At 44.3% G+C, this 21,043-nt stretch overlaps 1 protein-coding gene across 1 annotated transcript in view; it reads left to right on the forward strand.

The window, feature by feature from the left end:
- The window catches only part of LOC124805643 (fat-like cadherin-related tumor suppressor homolog), a gene marked incomplete at its 5' end in the record, with an annotated part of 863,745 nt that overhangs the window by 11,141 nt on the left and 831,561 nt on the right, over positions 1 to 21,043 (forward strand). Inside the window, one exon of the mRNA XM_047266209.1 lies at positions 4,756 to 5,143. Within this exon, the coding sequence (XP_047122165.1) occupies positions 4,756 to 5,143 (388 nt within the window). The remainder of the gene's footprint in view (positions 1 to 4,755; positions 5,144 to 21,043) is intronic.

Genomic DNA, 21,043 nt, shown 5'->3' on the forward strand with positions numbered 1-21,043 from the left:
GCGGTATTGATAGTCGGGTTAAACTGGCGTTGGAAAACCGGTTGTTTCAGCGATAACCACCATCCATACCCGTTCCTGAGAAAAAGTGGTCTTAGCAGGTGGACAGACAGAGTCAGACAGACGGACAACAAAGCCATACTCTAAAAGATGTTGCGCTTGTTCCGACTGAAGTACCGGTACGGAATCCTAAGAACAGCTTTGCATAACCGGCGTATCTGATATCCAGTAATATAGACTGATTTATTAAGTTACGAATAGGAATTTATAAATTTCTTACAGGCATAGTTGGTGTGTTACGCTTGGAAAATAGGGCATGTAAGAAAAAATAGATTACGTTAGGAGTGATTATACAGGATGTTTCCGTGAGAGCATGTCAAGATATTACAGGATGTAGAGAATGCTCCACTGAACAATTTGAGGTAAGGAACCTGGAACCGGAGAAGCCAGCTTAAGGACTTATGGAAGTAAACTTGTCTACCGCTTTGTTTAGCATTACTGTTTTCGATCTTATTCAAAACTAACATGCATACAAGTTTACATGTACTGTGCTGTTGATTTACATGTACATTCTTTATTTCCTGCAAGGAAACAAGGAGGACGAGCCTGATCACTAGGAAATCACGATGCAGGTTTTGTTTACTTGTCCATAAAGGGAGGTCGTATTCCATGGCCTGCGATGTCACCTGAACCTGGGGAGGTGTAAAGTCACTTGTGTATAAGACCTCAGAGGATACGGAGACCACAGTCTCTGGCATGTTGTACACATAACGTGGTCAAATATTTTATCTTGTGACTCCTGTTACAATTTTATATTGACAATAGCTTCTACCTGTGAGCATTTCCTAACGAGAATTCATTCTGAAGTACGATAAATGTAATCTGGCTGTTATCTGAAGCCATGGCTTGGGATAATTCTTGTTTTGCCAGTTTTATATGTGACGAGCGCCTCTAGGCTCCAGCTAAGCTAATGTGCCATCATGTGATGTAACAAGGCCCACTCCTTCCGAAGAAGATATTTTTAGAAATATGGAAATCTAGGACAAGGGCTAATAAACCTTTGTTTTGCAACTGGTTGGCTGATTTTTTCAACCTCTTCAGATTTACACACTTGCTGTTTCGCAGCCATGTTTAAGATTTTGATTTTATTCTCATTACCTCCTTAAGCTGGCTTCTCCGACCCCATGTTCACTCACTCACTCACTCACTCACTGGTCATACCGGACTCGAGAGTACATTACCGCGTCAACGTATTTTCGCCATCTCTCCCTGTCTTGGGCTGTTTCCTTCCATTCACCTTCAATACCTAAGCTCCTCAAATCAGCCTTCACATTGTCCTCCCATCTACGCCTCGGTCTCTTCACAGAACGTTTTCCATCTAAGTGCCCTACCAGTACTCTGCGCGCTGCCCTGCCCTCATCCTTTCGAGCTACGTGACCCGCCCATTGCAGCCTACGTGATTTAATAATACTGATTATGTCAGGGCTTGAATAGAGTTCGTGAACCTCTTCGTTACGCGGTTTTCGCCACTCTCCGCTAATGTCATCCCTTTTTGCCCCGAAAATTTTCCTCAAAATTTTGTTTTGAAATATTCGAAACGGCTTCTCATTTTGCACAGTGAGAGACCAAGTCTCATACCCATACAGCATAACTGGTAGAATAATAGTTTTCTAATGTTTAAATTCCTAGACAATATCCGTGATGAAAGTAATCTATTCAGTGAGAAGTAGCACGCATTTTCCGCCCGTAATCTCTTCTTCAGTTCGGATTCAATCTCATTTCTCGAAGTGATCTCCACGCCTAGATACTTAAATGTGTTCACTTTTTCAATCTGCATGTGTCCAACTCTTAACATTTCCTGATCTACTGCTGTTGCATTCTAGTAGTAACCAGGTATTTAGTTTTGTCTTCACTTATCCTTAGACCTACATCTTCACTAGCCTTGATTAACGCATTCGCATTTGCTGTTACAGATTCTTTCCTATCGCTAATGATGGTTAGATCATCTGCATACCCTAATATCTTAATATTTCCATTTAACTCCACACCTTCTGAACGATCTGCTGCCATTCGTACAATATATTCTAGGACTAAATTAAAAAGTAGCGGATATAGGGCATCTCCTGCTTAAGTCCGTTCTTTATTACAAATTCTTCTGATTCCAATTTCCCCACGCGTACTCTACCTTTCGTGTTTTTCAAACTCGCTTCTATAAGTCTAACATACTTCTTCGGTATTCCAAGTTCCAACAGAATTCTATAGAGTTTTGATTGCAATACTGAATCATATTCTTTTGTAAAATCTATGAAGATATTATGAGCTGGTTTATTATATTCCCATTTCTTTTCCAAAATTTAACGCAGTTTAATCTGTTCCTCCGAAAGCCATCTAGGTAATCCCCCACAATTTCATCTGCATTTGGTGTAAGCCTGCTTAGCAGAATATTAGAGAAAATTTTGGAACATACTGGTAATAGCGATATCCCTTTATAATTACTACAATCCATTTTGCCGTCCTTCTTAAAAATTGCGATCAGAATCGACTCTTGCCACTCTTCAGGTATTATCTCTGAGTTACATACTTTAGTTATCACTTTGTGAACTACTTCCACCATTTTCTGTCCCCCATTTTTAACTCATTCTGCAGTTATGCAATCTGATCCTGGTGCTTTATGGTTTTTCCATTTGTTGATTGCATCTCTTAGCCGGCCGGGGTGGCCGAGCGGGTCTAGGCGCTACAGTCTGGAACCGCGCGACCGCTACAGTCGCAAGTTCGAATCCTGCCAAGGGCATGGATGTGTGTGATGTCCTTAGGTTAGTTAGGTTTAAGTAGTTCTAAGTTCTAGGGGACTGATGACCTCAGAAGTTAAGTCCCATAGTGCTCAGAGCCATTTGAACCATTCTGATTGCATCTCTTACTTCCTTTAACGTTGGCTCAGGTATCTGGGGTTCTGCTGTATGTATTTCATACGCCTGCTCATTTCCTGCTTCCTGGTGCACATTTAATAGATGCTCAAAATACGCCCTCCACTTACGTAATATAGCACTGGGGTCTGTCAGTATTCCCCCGGCATCCCCTCGAACTGCATTTGTTCTAGCCTTGAACCCCTTCCTATACCCATTTATGTCTAGGTAAAGTTCCCTAATGTTTTTTTGTTTTACTGTTTGTTTCCATTTTCTTAATTTGATTGTTCAAATAATCCCTCTTCTTTGCCCGTAGCCTGCGACCAACTTCTTTTCTCATTCCAGAATGATGGTTCAAATGGCTCTGAGCACTATGGGACTCAACTGCTGAGGTCATTAGTCCCCTAGAACTTAGAACTAGTTAAACCTAACTAACCTAAGGACATCACAAACATCCATGCCCGAGGCAGGATTCGAACCTGCGACCGTAGCGGTCTTGCGGTTCCAGACTGCAGCGCCTTTAACCGCACGGCCACTTCGGCCGGCTTCCAGAATGAGATTTTCACTCTGCAGCGGAGTGTGCGCTGATATGAAACTTCCTGGCAGATTAAAACTGTGTGCCGGACCGAGACTCGAACTCGGGAGCTTTGCCTTTCGCGGGCAAGTGCTCTACCAACTGAGCTACCCAAGCACGCTTCACGCCCCGTCCTCAAAGCTTTACTTCTGCCAGTACCTCGTCTCCTATCTTCCAAACTTTACAGAAGCTCTCCTGCGAACCTTGCAGAACTATCACTCCTGAAAGAAAGGATATTGCGGAGACATGGCTTAGCCACATCCTAGGGGATGTTTCAAACTTCCTGGCAGATTAAAACTGTGTGCCGGATCGGGACTCTAAATCGGGAACTTTGCCTTTCGCGGGCAAGTGCTCTACCAACTGAGCTACCCAAGCACGCTTCACGCCCCGTCCTCACAGCTTTACTTCTGCCAGTACCTCGTCTCATATCTTCCAAACTTTACAGAAGCTCTCCTGCGAACCTTGCAGAACTAGCACTCCTGAAAGAAAGGATATTGCGGAGACATGGCTTAGCCACATCCTAGGGGATGTTTCCCATCAAACTTCCTGGCAGATTAAAACTGTGTGCCGGATCGGGACTCGAAATCGGGAACTTTGCCTTTCGCGGGTAAGTGCTCTACCAACTGAGCTACCCAAGCACGACTCACGCCCCGTCCTCACAGCTTTTCTTCTGCCATTACCTCGTCTCCTACCTTCCTAGAGTGGTAGAGCACTTGCCCGCGAAAGGCAAAGGTCCCTAGTTCGAGTCTCGATCCGGCACACAGTTTTAATCTGCCAGGAAGTTTCTTTTCTCATGTTCAAGAACTCCTCTCGTTTTCTGTCTCCCATTCTATCCCAATCTAATCGCACTTTCCTCCTTTCCTTTTTTCCTTTCCTCTACCCAGGTTCGTCCGCGACTCGTGGTCGTGCGGTAGCGTTCTCGCTTCCCGCGCCCGGGTTCCCGGGTTCGATTCCCGGCGGGGTTAGGGATTGTCTCTGCCTCGTGATGACTGGGTGTTGTGTGATGTCCTTAGGTTAGTTAGGTTTAAGTAGTTCTAAGTTCTAGGGGACTGATGACCATAGCTGTTAAGTCCCATAGTGCTCAGAGCCATTTAAACCATTTCTACCCAGGTTCGCCGTCTCAAATTGTTGTGTGGAGTATCTGTAAGTCCTGTTAAATTTTTGCACGGTCTTATGGAAACACCCTGCATTGCAAGTGGTGCTACGCTATCTTGCCACATCTGACACTGTCCTCGCGCCCGTGCGGGAGCTAACGGATGACGTGCGGCGGCGGCTGCGCAGGTGCAGTACTCGCTGGTGGGCGGCGCGGGCGACGGCGACGAGGCGTTCAGCGTGGACCGGCTGTCCGGCGCGGTGCGCACGGCGGCGCCGCTCGACTTCGAGGAGCGGCAGGTGCACACGCTGGTGGTGCGCGCGCGCGACCGCGGCGCGCCGCCGCTCTCCTCCTCCACCACGGTCGTCGTCGAGGTGGTCGACGTCAACGAGAACGTGCACGCGCCGCAGTTCGGCGAGTTCGTGTGGGCCGCAGCCGTGCTGGAGAACCAGCCGGCCGGCACGCTGGTGACCACGGTGCGAGCGACGGACGCGGACCCGCGCGGCGACGACTCCAGGGTCTCCTACTCCATCCGCGGCGGAGACGGCGTCGGGCTCTTCACCGTCGACGACGAAGGTAGGCCGCTACCTGCTAACAGCCGCTGTCGATTCACACATCAGCCTGACGTGACGGTGTTATACAGGGTGAAAAGTATTTAAACCGACATCAAAACAAATTTCCCTAATGTCTTTTTTTCCTATAATTATTACTTATACTGGTGGAGGCCATATTACGATCTTCAGTTGTAGGCAACTGCTGTCCACCAGTGTACTAGTGCACTGTCTCTGTTTACCAATGGAACGATACACCTGGAGTGAGTACACTGATATGGTTGGTGCGTACTGCGTAGCGCACCACAACGGACGAGCTGCACAGCGGGTTTTTCAGCAACAATATCCTAATCTCCATATCCCGCATCATACGACCTTTGCTGCTGTTTATCAACGTCTGCGTGAGACCGGGTCATTTAACAGATTACCTGGACAGCGACGCCGTCACACGGTAAGAACGCTGCAATTTGAGGAAGCTGTCTTGCAGCATGTGGAGCGTGATCCTTCAATCAGCACTCGTGCAATTGTACGTAAAGCCCGTCTCACGCGGAGCAAGATTCGTATAAAATTTGCAAAGGATGTACGGTCTTCTATTCTATAAATTAAAGTCGTATATAACAGTCATTATTGGTATATTTATAAAATCAAACAGTAATGAGATGGTGATACTTTTCAAACAAATATAAGTGTTACGCGAATTAACTTCAACTCTTTATGAAGCATGGAGAGCACACGTTTTCCAGCGTTTCTCCTCTTAATCCAGTTTTTCCTCCATGCTTTCTTTCTTCTTCTCTCATTAGCATGCATTTCTGCATCGTTTAGCACCAAAACAGCTAATAACGCCAGTTTGCTCTGAACATCTGTATCTGAAGCAGCCATCTTCGTTCGATATAACATGCAGCCGATTACAACACAACTAGCTGCCGATCTTGCACCGTGGGAGAGCTTCGGCATAGAAGATAGCCGGCTCCTTTCCCTGCAAGCCGGCAGGCATGCACGCCATCTCGCAAACTTGCGGCGAACCTTGCTCCGTGTGAGACGGGCATAACATGGGAACGAATCAGACGAATGTAAGAACAGTCCTTCGAGATCAGTTGTTACTTCCATTTCACTTAAAGCGTGTCCACAACCTGGAACCAGTTGATTATCCACCCAGAGCACCGCTTTCGCAGTGGTTCCTGGAACAATGTGAAATGTATCCTACATTTCCCTCCTCTGTGTTGTTTATCGCTGAAGCAACGTTCAGGCATGATGGAGTCATCAACATGCACAATTCGCATGTTCGGAGTGAGGATAACCCACATGACACAGTTACTAGCGCTCATCAAATGCGATTCTTCGTTAATGTGTGGGTCGATGTTGTTGTGGACTGTTTAATTGGGCCGTATCTGCTACCTAGGCCATTAAATGGCAGACACTATTGCGATTTTCTCACCAGAGCATTGCCAGAATTGCTGGAAGACGTCCCGCTCCCTACAAGACATCGCATGTGGATCCAACATGCACATTTCAGTCGTCGTGTGCGTCGATTCCCCGACCGACGGTTCCCAGAATAGTGGACTGGCAGAGGTGGTTCTGTACCACGGTCTGCTCGATCCCCAGATATGTCCCCTCTGGACTTTTTTGTGTGAGGAGAGATGCGCGACCTTGTTTGCGCAACTCCTGTTGCATCAGAAGAGGATCTGGTTGCCCGGATAGTAGCAGCAGCAGGAACAATTCAGGATACTCCTGGGGTTTCTGCCAGTGTCAGACAGAATATGATCCGACGGTGTAACCTTTGTTTACGTGTCAATGGAGGCATTTTTGAAAATCTACTGTAATTGAAATTGGGTTGCGTTAATATGATGTCTCTTGGTCATAAAAAAATGGAGAAGTGTTTGTTGGTTTAATTAATTTTCAGCCAGAGAAATCTTCCTCTACCGGTTTAAATACTCCTCATAGGAAAGAATGACATTAGGGAAAAATATTTGTTTTGATGTTCCCTACAACCTTCCAGAGTTTGTCGGTTTAAATATTTTTCACCCTGTATACCGAGGTGACTAAAATCATGGGATAGCGATATGCACATATATAGATCTACATCTGCGTCTACATGGACACTCTGCAAATCACATTTAAGTGCCTGGTAGAGGGTTCGTCGAACGACCTTCACAATTCTCTATTATTCCAATGTCGTATAGCGCGCGGAAAGGATGAACACCTATATCTTTCCGTACGAGCTCTGATTTCCCTTATTTTATCGTGGTGATGGTTCCGCCCTATGTAGGTCGGTGTCAACAAAATATTTTGCCATTCGGAAGAGAAAGTTGGTGATTGGAATTTCGTGAGAAGATTCCGTCGCAACGAAAAATGCTTTTCTTTTAATGATTTCCAGCCCAAATCCTGTATCATTTCTGTGACACTCTCTCTCATATTTCGCGATAATACAAAACGTGCTGCCTTTCTTTGAACTTTTTCGATGTACTCCGTCAGTCCTATCTGGTAAGAATCCCACACTGCGCAGCAGTATTTTAAAAGAGTACGGACAAGTGTAGTGTGGGCAGTCTCCTTAGTGGGTTTGTTACATTTTCTAAGTGTCCTGCCAATAATACGTAGTCTTTGGTTAGCCTTCCCCACAACATCTTCTATGTGTTCCTTCCAAATTCAGTTGTTCGCAATTGTAATACCTAGGTATTTAGTTGAATTTACGGCTTTTTGATTAGACTGATTTACCGTGTAACCGAAGTTTAACGAGTTCCTTTTTGCACTCATGTGGATGAGCACACACCTTTCGTTATTTAGGGTCAACTGCCACTTTTCGCACCATTCAGATGATGATGATGATGATGATAATGATGATGAGGTCCCATACTCATTGACAGAGCGTAGGGGACAATGCAGGACACCCGCACCGCTTTACTAGGCAAAGTCCTAGTGGAGGTGGTTTGCCACTGCCTTCCTCCGACCGTGATGGGGATCAATGATGGTGACGACACAACACCCAGTCATTTGACCCCGCCGGGAATCGATCCCGTGCTCGGGAAGGGAGAACGCTACCGCGAGACCACGAGCTGCAGACATTTATATAGATAAGGAACAGCAAAGGGCCTATAACACTACCTTGGGGAACACCAGAGATCACTTCTGTTTTACACGATGACTTTCCGTCAACTACTACGAACTGTGACATCTCTGACAGGAAATCACAAATCCGGTGACTTAACTGAGACGATATTCCATAAGCACGCAATTTCACTACGAGCTGTTTGTGTGGTACAGTGTCAAAAGCCTTTCGGAAATCTAGAAATACGGAATCGATCTGAAATCCCTTGTCAATTGCACTCAACGCTTCATGTGAGTGAAGAGCTAGTTGTGTTTCACAGGAACGATGTTTTTTAAACCCATGTTGACTGCGTGTCAATAGATGGTTTTCTTCGAGGTAATTCATAATGTTCGAACATAATATATGTTACAAAATCCTGCTGCATATCGACGTTAACGATATGGTCCTGTAATTTAGTGGATTACTACTACTACCTTTCTTGAATATTGGTGTGACCTGTGCAACCATCCAGTCTTTGGGTACGGATCTTTCGTCGATCGAACGGTTGTATATGATTGTTAAGTATGGAACTAATGCATCAGCATACTCCGAAAGGAACGTAATTGTATACAGTCCGGCCCAGAAGATTTGCTTTTATTAAGTGATTTAAGATGGTGGTAGTATCACGTACACAAGGTGTACAAGGGCAATGCATTGGTGGAGTTTCTGTTTGTACTAGATGGTTGATGTGAAAAGATTTCCGACGTGACTAAGGTCGCACGACGGTAATTAACTTTGAATGTGCAATGTTAGTTGGAACTAGACGCATGGAACATTCTATTTCGGAAATCGTTAGCGCAGTCAATATTCCGAGATCCACAGTCTCAATAGTGTGCCGAGAATACAAAATTTCGGGCATTACATCACACCATGGACAATGGAGTGGCCGACGGCCTTCACTTAGCGACCGAGAGCAGGGCGTTCGCTTAAGCTGTCGGCACACGGACCATGCTGTCGCGCGTTAACGTCGAGCGTGCCAAGTTCAACGTGCTGCTGAACGCTCAGGAACGATGCGACTTGTGCATACGGTACGTGGGCCCCAACGTGGTATACGCGATCGCAACACACTCCAGCGGCAGTTACGGATGTTTCTAGTTTGTAAATCACACTGTTTACTCAACTGGCGTGCGTAAAATTCCCACGGTAGCTATATTAAAACGTACCTTTCCTCCATTTTCCAAGAAAAGGAAAGCACCATGTCCAATCAGTAAGGACACAGGCTTATAAAAGTTCCATTACAAACAGTGCGGTACAAATTTGGAATACTTCTCCGCATAAAATAAACATTACTTCATCATTCCCACATTTTAGTAAAACCCCAAGGTCAGTCTTACTCGATCACTGTTCCTACCCGGTAGCAGAATCTTTGCAACATGTGAATTACGAAGCGTAATAGGAAAAGGAGAAAATATCTTATGCAAGTAGCGCAAGCTGTCCTGTAGATTAAGCCAATCGAACAAAGTCACCCCTCAAAAAAGGTGAACTTATATTTACATAACATCAAATATCATAGTATATCCATACATTAAACTAATAATAAAGTATCAGAACCTAATAAAAACGCGAATGTTAGGAAAAAAATTTGGATGGGCCAGGACGCGAACCACCGCCCCAACAAACAACTCGGTACAAAAGAGTGACGCTATTCAGTACGCTAAACACGAAAAGCACTCTCATAGTATCTAATCATATTATCTTACCCTTCCTGAAAACCTTAATCGTAGATTTGTTGCTAATTAAAATTTAATTATAACGAGTTGTACCAAGAACAATGCGTTTTGGGTGGATCTTCAAGGTGTCGCTGCCTTCAAATAGTCTACTCTCATAAAACGCAATTTACAGTAATTCTTTTGCCACGAATATGATGTTTCTCAATATTTTATTAGAACGAATCACACAGTTAGCAACGGGTTTTCCAGTGATTCTCAGTTTGTTGGTGCTCAGAAACGGCATACATACATATAGGCTTGAAATGAATGCCAATATTGCGCCTCACAACTCTGTACTGAAGGGAGACGGCGTGCGTGTGACGTAGGTGGCGTTGTGCCATCTCATTGGTCAACGCTCAGACGCACACTCAGAATATCTGACATGCCAGATATTGCTCTGCACGTTCGGGAAGATTCCCGAACGTGCTATTCCACGCTATGACATCAGAAACTCGGCACGCTCAACGCTCAACGTTCGGATGCACGGTCCGTGTGCCGACGGCTTTAGAGTTGTCAGTGCTAACAGACAAGCAACATTCATCTACAGCTAATCTACATCTACATGGTTACTTTGCAATTCACACTTAGGTGCCTGGCAGAGGGTTCATCGAAACATTTTCATACTACTTCTCTATCATTCCACTCTCGAATGGCGCGTGGGACAAAGGAATACCTAAATGTTTCCGTTGGAGCTCTGATTTCTCTTATTTTATTATGATGATCATTTCTCTCTACGTAGGTGGGTGTCAACAAAATATTTTCGCATTCGGTAGAGAAAGTTGGCGACTGAAATTTCGTAAATAGATCTCGCCGCAAAGAAAAGGGCCTTTGTTTCACTGACTGCCATCCCAACTCACGTATCATATCAGTGACACTCTCACCCTTATTGCGCGATAACACGAAACGAGTACCCCTTCTTTGCACTTTTTCGACGTCCTCCGTCAATCCTACCTGGTAAGGATCCCACACCGCGCAGCAATATTCCCCAGAGGACGGACAAGTGTAATGTAGGCTGTCTCTTTAGTGGGTTTGTCGCATCTTCTAAGAGTTCTGCCAACAAAGCGCAGTCTTTGTTTCGCCTTCCCCATAATACTATCTATGTGGTCTTTCCAATTTAAGTTGCTCGTAATTGTAATTCCTAGGTATTTAGTCGAATTGACATCCCTTAGATTTGTGAGATTTATCGTATACCCAAAATTTATCGGATTTCTTTTAGTATCCATGTGGATGACCTCGCTCTTTTCTTTGTTTAGTGCTAATTGCCACTTTTCGCACCATACAGAAATTCCCTCTAGATCATTTTGTAATTGTAAATGATCGTCTCATAATTGAAATGTCGTGTGACTAAGGCCTCCCGTCGGGTAAACCGTTCGCCGGGTGCAAATCTTTCGATTTGACGCCACTTCGGCGATTTGCACGTCGATGAGGATGAAATGATGATGATCAGGACAACACAACACCCAGTCCCTGAGCGGAGAAAATCTTCGACCCGGGCTTAAGGATTGACATTCTGTCGCGCTGACCACTCAGCTACCGGGGGCGGACAACCGTCTGACGATTTTACTAGACGATAAATTACAGTGTCATCTGCAAACAATATAAAGGGACTGCTCAGATTATCACCTCGATCATTTATGTAAATCCGGAACAGCAGAGAGCCTATGACACTACCTTGCGGAACGCCAGGTATCACTTCTGTTCTACTCGATGATTTACCGTCTATCACTACGAACTGTGACCTCTCTGAAAGGAAACCTCGAATCCAGTCACACAACTGAGACGATACTCCATATACAGGCAATTTGATTAACAGTCGCTTGTGAGGAACGGTATCAAAAGTCTTCTGGAGATCTAGGAATATGGAATCGATCTGAGATCCCTTGTCGACAGCACTCATTACTTCATGGGAATAATGAGCTACCTGTGTTGCACAAGAAAGACATTTTTCTGAATCCGTGTTGGTTATGTATCAATAAGTCATTTTCTTGAAAGTGATTCATAATATTCGAGTGCAGTATATGCTCCAAACTCCTACTGCAAATTGAGGTCAGTGATATGGGTCTGTAATTCAATGGGTTAGACTGCGTGAAATAACCGCAGAAAACAATGTGGGATGTACAACGAACATATCTGTCAGGACTATGTGGCTAAATCTGGCGTTAATGAGCTATGGCAACAGATTACCGACCCAAGTTTTGGCTCCATAACAGAGTGGTTTGTGTTTGTATGGAATGGACTGTGTCCTCTGGTCCAACTGAACCAATCATTGATTGGATATGGTTCTATTCGACTACTTGGAGACCGTTTGCGCTAATTTCGCGGAATTCTTGGTACCAAACATGTCACCGGATCACAACTGTTCGCCATTGGTTTGAAGAATATTCTGGACAGCTCGAGTGATTGATTTGACCATCCACATTGCCCGTCATGAATCCCATAGAACATTTATGGGACAGAGTCGAGAGGTCAGTTCGTGCACAGAATCCTCCACCGACAGCACTTTCGCAATAGGCCATATTACTATGTTAAAAATATGGTTCGGATTGTTGTTATTCCGAGTGATCATAACAGTCAAATCGCAGTTACGGTCAATATTCTCACAAAAGATATCTGATTTATATGTAATTAAAGCTTAAAAATCATTAAAGATCGAGATTTGATCATGTGATCGAAAACGCTCTGTTATTGGCTGGAGTTCTTGTGACATCACTGACTATAAATAAGACGAAGCTATAGGTGTGTTGCAGGAGTCGTAACCGAAGTCACTAGGTTTTTACGTACTTTTTCTTCAAATAGTTTGCCCCCTCAGTGATGGAAAACGCTTTGCAACTTTGAAGTAATAATAGACAGGAATTTTGTGAACGCTGATAGTGGAAACCTTAAGAAAATTGATGCTTTTATGCTGCACTCATTTAGAGCAGAGATTTCTGCAAGGGCGGACATCGTTTTCCTAGCTCGCTGCAACGTCATTAAACCCGCTCAAAACTAAGGATTGTGGAACTCTTGCTAATGGCTCCGTATCTTATATCTTGATTGTCTACTACCAGTCATGAATACAACCCAAACCATAATAAAATTATTCATGGCAAATCTTAGTGGTGATTTCCGCTGTACAAGATGCTCAGCAGAAGCGTTGTAAGATGCGTGGCAACGGATAGCGTTAGGGAATACGGATAAGAAGAACACAGGTGAAGCCATGAAAGGGTCATAATTTTTAAAAGTTTTACGCTAAATATGAAAATAGCGTCAGATAGAACTCATTGTAGCCGGCGGGAGTGGCCATGCGGTTCTAGGCGCTACAGTCTGGAACGGAGCGACCGCTACGATCGCAGGTTCGAATCCTGCCTCGGCATGGATATGTGTGATGTCCTTAGGTTAGTTAGGTTTAAGTAGTTCTAAGTTCTAGGCGACTGATGGCCTCAGAAGTTAAGTCGCATATTCCTCAGAGCCATTTGAACCAGAACTCATTGTAGCAGTTGTTTCGATGATGGGAAGTATTGTATACAGCTTGATATCAATGGGCAACTGAGGATATATGCATCTACTTTGCCAACAAATATTTACCTTTATTCGATAGCATTGCTAGTAGTGAAGATAATCACTACACTCCCACAGTACAAAGAGATGTAGGACGATGACATTTTGTAAAGTATGTACTGCCTGCAGGTAACAGAAAAGGGCTGTGCTCTTCGTGAGTGGAAACTAACATCAGTATCTGAAGCAGACTTAACTTCATCTTATGAAAGATGATGAAACAAAACGGCTCTAAGCACTATGGACCTTAAAATCAGACGTCATCAGTCCCCTATACTTAGAACTACTTAAACCTAACTAACTTAAGGACATCATACACATCCATTCCCGAGGTAGGATTCGAACCCTCGACCGTAGCAGCAGTACTGTTCTGGACTGAGGCGCCTAGAACCATTCGGCCACAGAGACCGGCTGATGATGAAACTGCAAAAGCCTAAACAATAAGGATCCTCCTGGACAGTGCGAAGGTAAAAAAAAGAATTGTTTCTATTAAAGTAAAAAGTATGTGGTCACATTAAATAGAAAATATTTTTTTGAACGTGACGTATGTGAACAGTTATTGCAAATGCAAGCGCATGTAAACGGCAAGGAAAACACAATAACAGTCAGTTTTTAATCGGTGTGGTCGAGTTTTGTAATTGTGATCTGATTTTAATACGAAAGACTGTCGATTGGTTTCATAAATAAGTGGAAATATTATTACAGGCTAAATTTTAACCAACGACCTATGGAAACTATTTTTCAATATTCGACAGCCCACTGCTCTACTAATCGAGCTACCGGTGGTGTCCAAGAAAGAGGGTATAAAAATAATTTTTACGAAGAATTCAATTTCCTCGACTGGCACTGTACTTCTTTGTAACAATGGAAAAGCTTATTTCGGAGGTTAATTATGTTAACTTCAGAGTGCAAGGTATTTTTAATTAAGTAAAGGAATTTGGGCATCAACGAGGAGTAATTTTGCTGGTACACTGCAACCAGTTTTTACGCACCTTTTCATTCTGTGAAACACCCAAAAACAATTTTCAAAAGTTTTTATAGATGAATTTGCACAGTGTGATATTACACATTATTTTTAATCCACTTTCCGAGGCATGAATTCCGAAACAAGACATCACTGTGAATAAGCTTTATGACACTGGGAGCAACGTACTAGACACTGACGTCACTGGCATCACATGATTCGAATGGAGCTTTTTAGGGGGCTTTCAAATTATTTGAATTTCATTTCCGTTTTTATAAATGAATATTGTAATTCTAGGAGGAAAATGCGTGTTATGAGTATAAAATGATGTAATTAACCAATTAAGACGATTTCCAGAAAGAATGATATACCCTATTATGGACGGCTACAGAGACAGTCATCATCATCATTATCATCACCTCAGCCTTTTCACACGTCATCTGCGTTGGTGTTTCTTTGCTGGATCCTTGCTACAGAGACAGTACGCCTCATTATTTCTGCAGGGGATTTCCAACAACTTGTTGAGTCCATGCCACGTCGAGTTGCTGTACTGTGCCGTGCAGGAGGTGGTCCAACACGATATTAGGAGGTGTCCCACGACTTTTGTCACCTCAGTGTAATCGCTTTTATAGCTGTTGGTGTCAGGGTAGTCGATGATTTTCTTATTATTAGGAGTTATGTAGAATTCCACGTCTACATTTCACTCCCTCTCCGCCCCCCCCCCCCCCCCCCAACACACACACACACACACACACACACACACACACACATATATATATATATATATATATATATATATATATCACACAATGACAATGGAACTCTGTAACCCAAAATGTAGAATTGTTGTACAGGGTGAGTCAGGAGGAAAGTTACATACTTTGAGGGGCGATAGTATTAGTAATTTTGAATAAAAAACGTCTCGTGAACATAACTCCTGTTATCCTGCTCTCAGATCTTTCAAGCAAACTGATGAAAGCAATGGGGAACAGGAAAAGTGTAGATGATAGCAAATACAACATCATGGTCTACTGTTTTGTCTAATTGTGTACATTTCCTCACAATAGATGTTCTAAAAGTGAAGCGTCAACTGCAGTATATTTTGCAGCTCTTCTAGACAGCTGCCGTGTTGCTGACCTGAGCTCATTCGTACATTCTTTTACTTCAGCACACGCATGTGAAATAAGAGTGCGAAGTTCCTCCTTTGGATCACTCTGTGCGTGTGGCTTTCGCTCTTAATCTTACTCCACTAACAGGAATCTAATAAAGAAAGATCGGGTGACCTCGATAGCCAAGAAATGACTCCACGGCGACCGATCCAAGGTCCAGGATACGTTACAAGGCATACTGTCCCACTGACCGTACGGAATGTGCAGAAGCTCTGTCGTGCTGGAAGTACAAACAACATCGTGTTGCCAGAGGAATATAATCTAAGTATACTGGTAACACATTTTGAAGGAAATTAGGATGCATTACTACAGTAAGATGGTTATCTAAAACAACTAGACTAATGAGTTGGTATTCAGTAATAGCACACCATACGTTCACTGAGAAACGTCATTGAAAACTTGTTTCCATAGCAACGTGCAGATTTTCAACCGCCCACACGAGAGTTGCGCCGTTGTGGGTAAATGGTGACCGAACAGGAAACAGAGTACGTGGAGTACAGCGTACCTTGGCAATGATCAAATGGCGGAATTCCTTTCGTATGGTATCATCTCTTACTTGCAGATGTTGCACACTGCGCCGATGAGGTGGATGCAGACCGTGCTCATGAACTGTGCACACCACATTCGTGTTTGTGGAATACCAAGTTGTTCAGCAATTCTTCTAGATCTGGTAGTTCGGCTGCATTATGCCATGAAATCTTCACTAAGATCTTGTTGGATGGGACGATCAGATACAACTTGTAAGCTGCGAAGCGTTCCACGCTGACAAAATCTGTCAAATACCCTGCTAAATATTCTGCTACCCCGAGCTGTGCGAGTAGGAAATCATCGTTCGTATTCGCGAATAGCGTCTCTGAAATTACCATTGCAAAACTCGTAGACAAAGGTCATGTCACCACACTCCGCATTTGTGAATACCTGTGACGTTTGCACTACACTGACCCGTACTATTTTGACTATACATAAGACACCTGCAAGTACTGTATTTCTGAGAGGTGAGATAAACAGCTCGTACACTGGCAGCAGTCGTCGCCCCACCATACGCAAATGAAGTGCGCATTCAAATGTAAAGTAATGACAACACTTGTAAAGTAATGACAACACTATGCAGCCTAGTGTCGCGTTGGTTGTATTCGCATGTGAATGTGAGTGCTGCTGGAGGACGACTTGGGGGGGGACTGACGCCAGTGATTTTCAAACAGCTGTACGTCAGGTACGGTTAAGAAAAGGGCATACCTTCATTGGATTTTTTTTCAGAATCCCCCTCAAATCATGTACCTTTCATGCTGACTCAACCTTTGTATGGTGCTGCAATGCTGCTTCAGAAAGTTGTGGGAGATCGATTTTCTTCTGGACGTGGGTGGAGGAGCAGACGATGTAGGCAGCCAGTCTGATCATAAACGTAGAAACGAGTGTCGGCAGCAGGCAGACAGAAGGCGGCTGCAGCTATGAGTCAAGCAGTAGCAAGGACTAGGAAGGCGGGCCCGGCGGGACTACCCGGCTGATGAACTCAGAACTGTAGGTTGGAGAGTGGCGGTGGGCAGCTGGCGCTCCCTGTGTGCCCCTTACCGTGGCGGAGGTGGCAGATGGCTAGTGGACCGGACTGAGGCACTCAGACAGTGGTCGCCGTTTCACTGCCTGGGGACAGTGAACACGGCTGCATAATACGTACGTGGGCTGTATGTCATAGTAAGACCCAGATGTGCCATTCGTGACGTACTCGGCTGGACCGGGAATTAAATTTTTTTGTTTGGCGCTGAATTCACTGAAAGGCGGAGTTTTTGTGTCACCGCGGAGAAATCTGGAACAGTGTCGGTGACTGGCGTCCATCTGTTGTCAAACACGACTGCAGAAGGTTCCTGGGGCCTGATCAACATCCCAGGTCATCGGCACGTGAAGGTGTGACGGCACGGAAACTGGCACACAGCGAGAGATGCTTCTGTCACCAGGACATTGGCCGCAGCAGCTGGTGCTCCAGATATGGCACTTGCACGGCTTTGGCTTAGCCTATTACAGTATGAATAAATTAATACTGAATTGCAGTCGAATCGAGCAGTGACGTAGAAATGAGTCTTGCAATTTTCCGCTCAATGTTCCGTAGCGCCGGCCGGGGTGGCCGAGCGGTTCTAGGCGCTACAGTCTGGAACCGCGCGACCACTACGGTCGCAGGTTCGAATCCTGCCTCGGGCATGGATGTGTGTGTGATGTCCTTAGGTTAGTTAGGTTTAAGTAGTTCCAAGTTCTAGGGGACTGATGACCTCAGAAGTTAAGTCCCATAGTGCTCAGAGCTTTTTTTTTTTTTTTTTGCACTCGCTCTTATGTAAGGTGAACCAGAACGCCGCCAACAAACTTTCAGAGATTGTAGTAGGGACCAAAACAAGGAAAAATGTTTAGTAGATATGGACTCCAAAATGCATACTTTAATAGCTATGTGCACTTCTTCTTCTTCTTCTTTGCTGCTGGGAAACACGTCTTTCCCGTGTGTGTGTGTGTGTGTGTGTGTGTGTGTGTGTGTGTGTGTGTGTGTGTGTGTGTACGTTGTCTATTGTCTACGAAGGCCTTGTTGGCCGAAATCTCACCTTCTGATAGTGTTCTGTTATGCCCATCTGCGACTCAGCATCTCCGCTAAATGATTAGTAGCAAATATCGCCTGCCGATGTGGCCGAGCGGTTCTAGGCGCTTCAGTGTGGAACCACGCGTCCGCTACGGTCGCAGGTTTGAATCCTACCTCCGGCGTGGATGTGCATGATGTCCTTAGGTTAGTTAGGTTTAAGTAGTTCTAAGTTCTAGGGGACTGATGACCTCAGATATTAAGTCTCATTGTGCTCTGAACCATTTGAACCATTTAGAAAATATCCTTTTCATAATATTGTTATTTTTCCTGAATACATATTCACTACTTGTTCTTTCTTGGCTTTATTGTGAAATACGGTTGATGTTGCTGGTTACTCCTGTTTACAGTCCTATTGTGTTATATTCTAAGTACATTAAGGATAATGCTTTGGGGATTTATGTGATGGGTAACTGTACTTAAATCTTAGAAAACTGAAGTTAGTGATTTTGTTCTGGCTATTTCGAATGTGATGTATCGTATCAACCATCCACATGACTCATGACTTAAACATAAGAAAAAGAAACGTTGGCTAGGGAAGACCCCTGGTCACACCGTCTACCTGCTCGTAAACACGACCGCCCCACTGAAAGTGAGTGGTAGTGAGAGAATGCTGCCAACGTCTCGCTATTTGTGGCTCGAAAATTTGCTCCAGGAAGGACAACGAATCTTTCAGCGGCACTAGAATGAATAATAACATCAAAGCTCAACAGCAGGTCATCTTATTCGACTAGAATGTCCTTCGTTAACTTCAATATTCAAATAACGACTGATTTATAATACCAAATAAATGTTGTTTTGATGATGACATGTCCTTTAGACATGTCAGACAGTTTTTGAGAATTAAGATTGTAACAGAAAATGGCTATAAAGCCGAAATCATGAGTGTGTGAAATAAATGAACAGAAATGCCGGAAATAGAAATGTTTGACACGGTTGCGGCTCGCCACGAAGGATAACCCATAAACTCTTACGAGTCCTTCACGTAGAGGACGTAGTGCCCTAGCAAAGGCCGGCCGAAGTGGCCGCGCGGTTCTGGCGCTGCAGTCTGGAACCGCGAGACCGCTACGGTCGCAGGTTCGAATCCTGCCTCGGGCATGGATGTGTGTGATGTCCTTAGGTTAGTTAGGTTTAACTAGTTCTAAGTTCTAGGGGACTAATGACCTCAGCAGTTGAGTCCCATAGTGCTCAGAGCCATTTGAACCATTTTTGAACCCTAGCAAAGAGTTCAGTACTTCTGCTAGATACTTGGCCAGTCCATACGGCGATGAGCTGATGGTGCTTACTATCTAGTGGTGTTACTATGGGAAGTAGTGACATTCCTCCTTTTCAACTTTCGACAGCCCCTGCAGGAGAGGAGGTGTTAGAGTCTAACGTTGTAGTTGTTTACCAGTTCCGGTGAGACGTCAGAGTTCTTCAGAAGAGCAACGGTCTCCTTCGTCGAGGCTATTGTCACGGCCTTTGTGAGTTTCTTGTACCCTGAATCCTGCAGCACCGCAGATTTCCTGATGATATTCGCTGGCGCACGATAAAACCGTCGAATTCCATTTGTCAGCCGACAGCACGATAGTGCACACGTGGTGCAAAGCGTTCTGAGGTTATTCTGCTGTGATGTTTATTTTCGGCGTTTCTGACACGCTGACAATCCCGTGCGTTTCTTGCCTTATCTCTTCCGCTGGCTCTGCGGGAAGATCACGAATTGCCTGTTCCTCACCGCTAACGACCTCTTTTCTTGGAACGGTTCTCGTAGTCGGTGCGAAATTAAGGCCTTTGGACAGCAGTGGCGCCGCTGCTGCTTCTAGTGCCTTGACTGTAAGGTTTATTGTGGTCTTGGCGACAGGAAGACCTACGTTATGCGTCCGCGCCCCTGCCAAATCTCCAAAGAAAGACTGTGTTTACCTCGCTGAAATTAGCTCTAAAATTGCAGGAACCCGCTATATTGGCGCAAATTACGAATATTCGGGACACTCTTAAGTGCTTGCTGTATTCATTTAATTACCACCTTCAAAACATAAAGTTCTGTTTTTTTTTTTTTTTTTTTTTTTTTTGCATGCAATGTCTCCAGCCTTGGCACACACTGAAATACCTAAGACTGTAGCCTGCAAACAAAGAAAGAATTACGTAACCTTGGTGATTCCAACTGCTGATTAAAACTTCATGACAACCTGTTGTATGTACTTTACTCTACCAACGGGCTTCGCCTTAGTGCTTCGGCACCTGTACCGGCGTATTACGGCACTATGACGAGGGGTTTTCAGAGTGCATGCATGTCAGGAGGAGAAAGCACTGCGGCGACTATAGCCGTCATGAAATATATGAAATGTGTTCGTAGTTGTTTAAGGGAATGATGACAATGAAAATTTGTGTCGGACCAGGGCTAGAAGCCGGTTTTCCCGCTTTACGTGAGCGTCGCCTTAACCACTCTGGCTATTCGTGGGTCGTGCACGGGTGACCCAAATGTCGGTAGAGCGAGAAGTATTTTGTTACAAGTGTCTACCCTCAATGTGGATAGCTTTCTTTTTTGAGAAGGAGTTGCAGGTAGAAAAAGGTTGTTAGAAATAAACAGTAACAATTGTCTCATTAACTCGTTAATTCTTGGTCTATTAAAAGTCTGCAAAAACAAATATCATTTATATTTCGTCATTTAAATACTTAATGTGCTGAAAAAAATTGTTTTCTTGCTGAAGTATGATGGTGACGCTCGGGGTAGTATGTAGGGAGTGGGATGGGAATATTAGGTAACACCTGATTGTACCCAGGGTGTAACGGTTTCAGAAACGTTGGGAATCACTGAATTAGACCCTTAACAGATTCATCCAGGCATGAAATGGGATGAAATCGTAATTGCTGTCGGGA

This window comes from Schistocerca piceifrons, chromosome 7 (genome assembly GCF_021461385.2).
Source record: "Schistocerca piceifrons isolate TAMUIC-IGC-003096 chromosome 7, iqSchPice1.1, whole genome shotgun sequence".
Taxonomy (NCBI): domain Eukaryota; kingdom Metazoa; phylum Arthropoda; class Insecta; order Orthoptera; family Acrididae; genus Schistocerca; species Schistocerca piceifrons.